The 7,204-nt window shown below is 37.9% G+C and overlaps 1 protein-coding gene across 2 annotated transcripts in view; it reads right to left on the reverse strand.

Annotated features, from left to right (window-relative positions):
• Nucleotides 1-4,945: 4,945 nt before the first annotated feature.
• The window catches only part of PWP1 (PWP1 homolog, endonuclein), an 18,785-nt gene continuing 16,526 nt past the window's right edge, over nt 4,946-7,204 (reverse strand). For both annotated transcript variants that reach the window (XM_006092721.3, XM_023757238.1), the window contains 4 exons: nt 6,937-7,027; nt 6,722-6,843; nt 5,714-5,819; nt 4,946-5,285 (listed from right to left, as the gene is read on the reverse strand). In XM_006092721.3, the coding sequence (XP_006092783.1) occupies nt 5,176-5,285; nt 5,714-5,819; nt 6,722-6,843; nt 6,937-7,027 (429 nt within the window). In that variant the 3' untranslated portion in view covers nt 4,946-5,175. The remainder of the gene's footprint in view (nt 5,286-5,713; nt 5,820-6,721; nt 6,844-6,936; nt 7,028-7,204) is intronic.

The raw sequence follows: 7,204 nt of genomic DNA on the forward strand, positions 1-7,204 counted from the left end.
CAGCTGTTCCAGCCTGTTGACTTCTACACACACTTCCTCGTTAACACGTTTAACTGTCAGCCCATCATCAGTGTCAACTTACAGTATCTGATCACCCAGCTACATCTTAGTCACTCAAAAATGACATATCCTCACGTATACAAGTGGTTACTGCCTGTTATGGGTTCAGCCGTGGGCAAACTACGGCCCGAGGGCCGGATCTGGCCCGTTTGAAATGAATAAAACTAAAAAAAAAAAAGACCGTACCCTTTTATGTAATGATGTTTACTTTGAATTTATATTAGTTCACACAAACACTCCATCCATGCTTTTGTTCCGGCCCTCCGGTCCAGTTTAAGAACCCATTGTGGCTCTCGAGTCAAAAAGTTTGCCCACCCCTGGGTTAGATGGTCCCTCCCCACCTTCATATTTTGAAGTTCAACCCCCAGTTCCTGAGAATGTGACCATATTTGTAGATAAGGTCTTCAGAAAAGTGATTAAGGTAGAGATGAGTTTCTTAGGACATGCCTTAATACAATAATGACTGGTGTCCTACTAAGGAAGTTTGCAGATAAGCACAGAGGGGAGACCAGGTGAAGACACGGAGAAGATTGTTATCTACAAGCCGAGGAGAGATGGCTCGGAAGAAACAGCTCTGCTCTGCTGACACTTTGATCTTCTCGGACCTCTGGTCTCTGGAATTGTGAGACAATTCTGTAATTGGCACTCAGTTGCACAGCTAGGAATGGCAGCCTGTGCCTACCCCACCAAGCTTTATTGATTCTTTAAAAGTGGCTTGGCTAAAATTGGGATCTCACCAGGGCTACAAGTCTTTTAAAGATCACACAGAAAATCTATTCCCTTTAGACAACATATTTATTTATATACGTGGTCTAGGGAGCTCATGGAAAGCATACCTTGGTCTTTGTTTTCTGCTCTGCTGTACCTGCCCCCCCCCTCCCCCCAACACACACCTTTTGTGCTGCTACAGATTTTCTGAGGCACAGGCTGGAGATGAGCTTTGGGATAGGATTAAAATCAAGCTCCTAATAGTAGGTTTTACCGTCTTTTTATAGATGTTGAAATTAAGTTAAAAAATTTAAGATTTCCTCCCTTCCGTGCCCAGTGATCTGCTGCCTTGGAGTACTTGTTAAAATGTATGTGTTTTTCCTCCGGCGTTCTCTTCCATGCTAATCTACATGCTGCTGTTCTGACACCTCATTTCAGGTGCACCACACTGCTACCTATAGTAGTTGCACATTTGCACTGAGGTTGTGAAATGCACTTTTATAAGCAGAAAACCCCTTTGTGGGGGCCCTTGTTTTTAATTGGACAACTGGCACTTGTCTATGAAAAAAGAATTATTCAAAAGTGTGAGATGACATAATATTCTGTTAGGGACTTTTTCAAGATGCCTGAACCAGATAATGCAATAAATGAACGAGTGTACCAGGCTCCTTAGCATCTGAAATTCCCAAAATGCAAATAGTGTTTCATGGCAAGGGAAAAGCAGGATGATCCATTCATTGAGCATATATTGTCTTTGGAAAAAGACGTTCGATTTTAAGGGGGTGGGGTAGGGATACACATAAAGAAAAACAATGGCTTGTGACCAGGGAATCTAATTTGAAGTCCAGAAGCACACACATATTTTAAAAAAGGGCGGGGGGTGTTACTTCTTTCTTGCAGGTGTGGTAAGGATGTGATTTTAACACTGAAGATGGAAAAAACCTGTATCCTCCAGAAGAAAATGGTGAATTATGGCACATTTATATTAAATAATACAATGCTGTCAAAAAGGACAAGGTAATTTATGTTACATGGAAATATCTCCAAGACATCTTGTTAAGTGAAAAAGCCTGTTGTCTAGTCATGTTGTCTATATGTATATATTAACTGGAGTTATACAAAGAAGCTACTCGAGATTGCCAATCCCTTTTAATCATGCTTTCCTGTGCTGTAGAGTCTGGAAAGTTAAAAACCACTTCTCAGGCTCCTTTAGAGCTAAGATTCCAAACAAAACCAACGTTCCTCTGATCTGGTGTCCCTGGGTGAGAGTTTGATTCAGAAATGAGTTACGTGGGGAGACAAATAGGGCCTGGGGCTTCTATTTATTATGCAGGCTTGGATCTCACCAAGGGTGATGTCATTTGGAGCTGATGGCTGTGGCGGGTGTTTTCTGATGTGGCAGGTAGCTTCCTGATCATAGCAGCGGCAGCAGCAGCTGTACATTGCAAGCTTACTTCTGTGGTATAGGATTGGGAGTCATTCCTAGAATTCAGCCTGGACTCCATTTCAAGCCTTTAGCTTGAGGAGATTCTGTCATTTGATCGAGTTATCTCAATTAGTTACCTTACCCTGGCTGGGTTTCAAGGCAGTGAGATTCTAGCTACTGCTAGTGAGATGAATTAAGTGTGACATTTTAACAATAGTAATTCTTCCAATCCATGAGTATGTGATTTCTTTCCATTTTTTAAAAATATATTTTATTGATTTTTTTACAGAGAGGAAGGGAGAGGGATAGTTAGAAACATCGATGAGAGAGAAACATCGATCAGCTGCCTCCTGCACACCCCCCACCAGGGACGTGTCCGCAACCAAGGTACATGCCCTTGACCGGAATCGAACCTGGGACCTTTCATTCTGCAGGCCGACGCTCTATCCACTGAGCCAAACCGGTTACGGCTTCATTTGTTTTTTAAACCAATGTCTTAATAGTTTTCATTGTACAGGTCTTTCACCTCATTGGTTAACTTTATTCTTAGGTATTTTATTTGGTGCAATTATAAATGGAATTGTTTTAAATTTCTCTGGTAATTCATTATTGTATAGAAATGCAACAGATTTCTATGATTTTATATCCTGCAACTAGTAAATTTGTTTTAGTCCTAACAGGTTTTTGGTGGAGTCTTTAGGGTTTTCTGTATTTCACCTATGGATAGTAACAGTTTTTGGATGCTTTTGGCCCCCCCGTTCCCGCTAGTTGCTCTGACTAGAGCTTCCAATAATGTGCTGAATAAACTGCAAGAGTCAGCATCCTTATAACATCAGAGAAGCAAACCTTTGAGCTTTTCACCAGTATGTTAGTGATAAGCTTGCCATGTACAAAAGTGGGCAAGAGTAGGTTTATAGTTGTTCATATGGAAAATACAATAAAGACTAGAATAAACTTTCACCTACTCACAACTGTAAAGCTACTTTTGCCAACCCCTGTATATAACTTTGTTGAGGTATATTCCCTCTGTACCCACTTTGTTAAAAGTTTATGTAGTAAACGGACATTAAACTTTGTCATTTCCTGCATCTTTTGAAATAGTCCTATTTTTTTTTAGAAACTATTTTTTAAAATATATTTTGATTTTTTTTTTACAGAGAGGAAGGGAGAGGAGAGTTAGAAATATCAATTGAGAAACGTCGATCAGCTGCCTCCTGCACGCCCCCCACTGGGCATGTGCCAGCAACCAAGGTATATGCCCTTGACCAGAATCGAACCTGGGACCCCTTCAGTCCGATGCTCTATCCACTGAGCCAAACCGGTTAGGGCTGAAATAATCCTATTTTTATCCTTCATTTTGTTAATGTGATGCTATCACTTTGACTTAACAGATGTTGAACCATCCTTGTATCCCTGGAATAAATCTCACTTGATCATAGTTTATGATCCCTTTAACATATTTTTGATTTGCTAATATTTCATTGAGGATTTATATATTTATGTTCATCAGGTATATTGGCCTGTAATTTTCTTGTGTCTTTTTCTGACTTTGCCACAATTTGGGGTAATAATGCTGGCCTCATAAAATGTGTGAAAGTATCCCCTTCCTCTATTTTTTCAGAAGAGTTTGAGGATTGGTATTGGTTCTTATTTAAATGTTTGGTAGAATTAACCAGTGAAGACATATGGTCCTGCACTTTTCTTGGGAGATTTTTTTATTCCTGATTCAATCTCTCTAGTACTAATCAGTCTATGAAATTTTCTTTCTTCTAGGTTGTCCAACTTGTTGGGATATAATTTGTTCATAATAGTCTTTTATGCTCTTTTGTATTTCTGTGGCATCACTTTCCTATTTTTGAGACTTCTGGGTCTAAAGATTGGTCAATTTTATCTTTTTAAAAACCCAGCTCTTGGTTTCATTGGTCTTTATAGTCTCTCTTTTTTTTCTTTTCTTCCTTGATCCATTGGTTGTTTGGTACATGTTGTTTAATCTCCATATCGTTGTGAATTTTCCAGTTTTCTTGTAATTGGTTTCTAGTTTCATGCTATTGTGGTTGGAGATGTTTGATATGATTTCAATCTTTAATTTATTAAGAGTGACAGCTGTTAGAGGGGAGATAGCTGGGGGGCTGGGTGAAAAAGGTGAAGGTATTAAAAAAAAAAAGAAAACCCTCATAGGCAACAGTGATTACTGGAAGGGAAAAACTAAAGTAAAAATTTATTGAAACACATTTTGTGATGTAACGATCTGTCCTGTAGAATTTTTCCTTGTTTGTTTGAGAAGAATCTATATTGTTTCTTGGATGGAATGTTCTGTAATGTCACGTCTTCTTGGTCTAACAAGTTGTTTAAGGACACTTTATTGATTTTTCTGTCTGAAGTATCTAGCCATTGGTGAAAGTGGAATATTAAAGGCCCCTACTATTACTGTATTTATCCGGTCCTATGTTGGGGTGCTTAAAATTTATGAATGTTATATCCTCTTGCTGGATTGAACCTTTATCATTATATGATGTCTCTCTTCTTTGAGAACACTTCTAAGTCATGAGCATTAACTGCAGAACAGTCAGTTTTGAAAGTGCACTCCTTTGTTTGTGGTCTACTGTGCAATGTCGGCCAAACCACAACTCTTCCTGACCTGGGTTTACCCATCTATTAAGATCATATAATTTTTAAAAAGAGCAAAATCCTGTAAATTACTAGCTGCGTTACAAACTTAGATTACCTGTGACAGATGGCATATTTAAGGAATCATTTTTTTAAAACCTTTTTTATTACCCTTTCCAAGGAGATCTGCAACGGGAGCTTTATACACTGCAGACTGGAACGGCAAGCACTCTGAGCAGCCTTGTTTAGCTACCACTAGAGGAATGTCAGGTAGTTGGAAATCAATTTTGATTCTGTTACTACACATGGTACATTTTAGGCCAGCTTTTAAAACTGAGTTAAGGTAAACAAAACAGGAAATTGCACGATCCTCATTAAGACTCCATTGGTGTGTCTGAGCTCCTGCTTCCAAAAGGGCCATTAATTGATGAATTTCTTGTATTACCAAGAGCAAGCCTCTCTCGTCTTCCAAATGCTTCATTTACTAGAACACAAAGAGTTAAGCAATTACCAGATCAGAAAACTAAAATACTCTTAATATAAAAAGAGAAAAATACGAGCAGTAAGTTTTTCTACTCTAAGGTAGTTTCAGGAAGGGAGGGGCCCTTTGAGCAGAGCAGATTTATTCATCCTGGGAGGGTCATTCTTTGAGGCCATGCTACATTTCCTTCCAGTTTTCCCATTAAGATCTTTCAAATTTAAAATTCAAGTTTTGGCATATAAAGATAATAGATATTTTTAAATGGCCTACATTTTAAAGTCTAAAGACAAAATTATTTGTGAACATAAACATTTCTAAATTACATTTAACCCTATTCCTAAGCAGACTATACTACAGGATGACCACAGGGTCTACCTTTGCTGCTTATTTACAGAACTCATTCAGAAAAGGCAGGAAATTAAGATTCTTACCTGAAGACACTGTGCTTATATCCCAGACCCGAAGCCCTTCTTTCTGACCTCCAAAGGCATAAATAAATGGCAAATCAGGGCAACAGGCAGAACAGAAGAGAACTCCCTGGAGAGAGGAGAATAAGTCAGTGATTTCAAATGTAGTTCAGTCAAGTTGGAAAGAAATTATAATAGGAAGCCAGACAAGTTCAGCATGATGGACATTCTGTGAGAATGTGTGTATGCTTGGGATGACCACTCAGGTCTCTTACCTCCATTATCATTCTGTCTATTACGGATTTCCTATTAAAGCTAATCTGCTAAGCACTTTTAATTCTTTTTTAAGGAATGATGGTGATACCAGAGGTCACTACTAAATCATCTTCCAATTTTTTTAATGTTTTCATTTGTTACTGATAACACGTGTATCATAGAAAACAACAAAAAGTATAAAAACCACTTGGTAAGATAATCACTGTTCATGTTTTGGGATAGGGTCTTCTAGATTTAAAAATACTCATTCAAGCACTTAAAACATTTAAATATAAGCATGGATGGCACTATAAAAATTGCTTCTGTTACCTGCCTTTCCAAAAATATTTACACACACATATATTCACTTTTAAACAGTTAGTGTTCTGTGTCTGCAACTTAATTTATATAACTCAGTGCCTGGCACACAGTAAGTATGCAATAAATATTTGCTGAATGAATGAATTCATTTCTAATTTTTTTGCCACTACATAATCAATTTTATTAGTGTAGTCAGAACTAGTTATGCAAAGAAGTGATAAACTGATCACTATGGTGCCATAAAGGTTCAAGATTTCTGGGGACAGTATTGATTTAAGGTAAAATGTGATTTTAGGGTAAAAAATAGTCATTGATTTCACCTTCAACTATCCTACATCATAAATCTCACCAAATTTGGCTAAGCTCAAAATGAACTTCCCCAATAAATCCGTATTTAATGCAATGGCTCCTGGAGAATGACAAACAATAGAGGTCAGAGACAGAAAACAGCCTTACCATTTTCATGTCCCTGGAGTGAACCAGACTTGGCCTATCTCCTAATACGTCCCAGATCTTCACATATTTGTCTGCTGATGCAGTCACAAGGCAACCCTTGATTTGACTGCTGAGATCAAGACCTAAAGGAAGATTAGTTCACAGACTCTAATGACTTTGAGATACACATTTACTTCATCCTAATTGAAGAGAAATGAAATACTAGTTTTGCTCACCAGAGATTTCATCATTGTGTGCATTAAGTGTAAAAATTGGCTTATCTGAACGTGCATCCAAATTATATACAAAGCCATCATCTGTACTGGCCTGGAAAGAGTAGAAGATGAGCAAGATCATGCTATATGACAATAAAATTTAACAATGGGTAACAGTATAAATTATAGTAAGTCAGCCATAATAACCCGATTTTCCTGAGGGCTTATTAAACATTAATGTGGACAGAAAGAATTTACTTGTAGATAAGCTGAGTTTGCTTTTACATTG

This window comes from Myotis lucifugus, unplaced genomic scaffold (assembly GCF_000147115.1).
Source record: "Myotis lucifugus unplaced genomic scaffold, Myoluc2.0 scaffold_103, whole genome shotgun sequence".
In the NCBI taxonomy this organism is placed as follows: Eukaryota; Metazoa; Chordata; class Mammalia; order Chiroptera; family Vespertilionidae; genus Myotis; species Myotis lucifugus.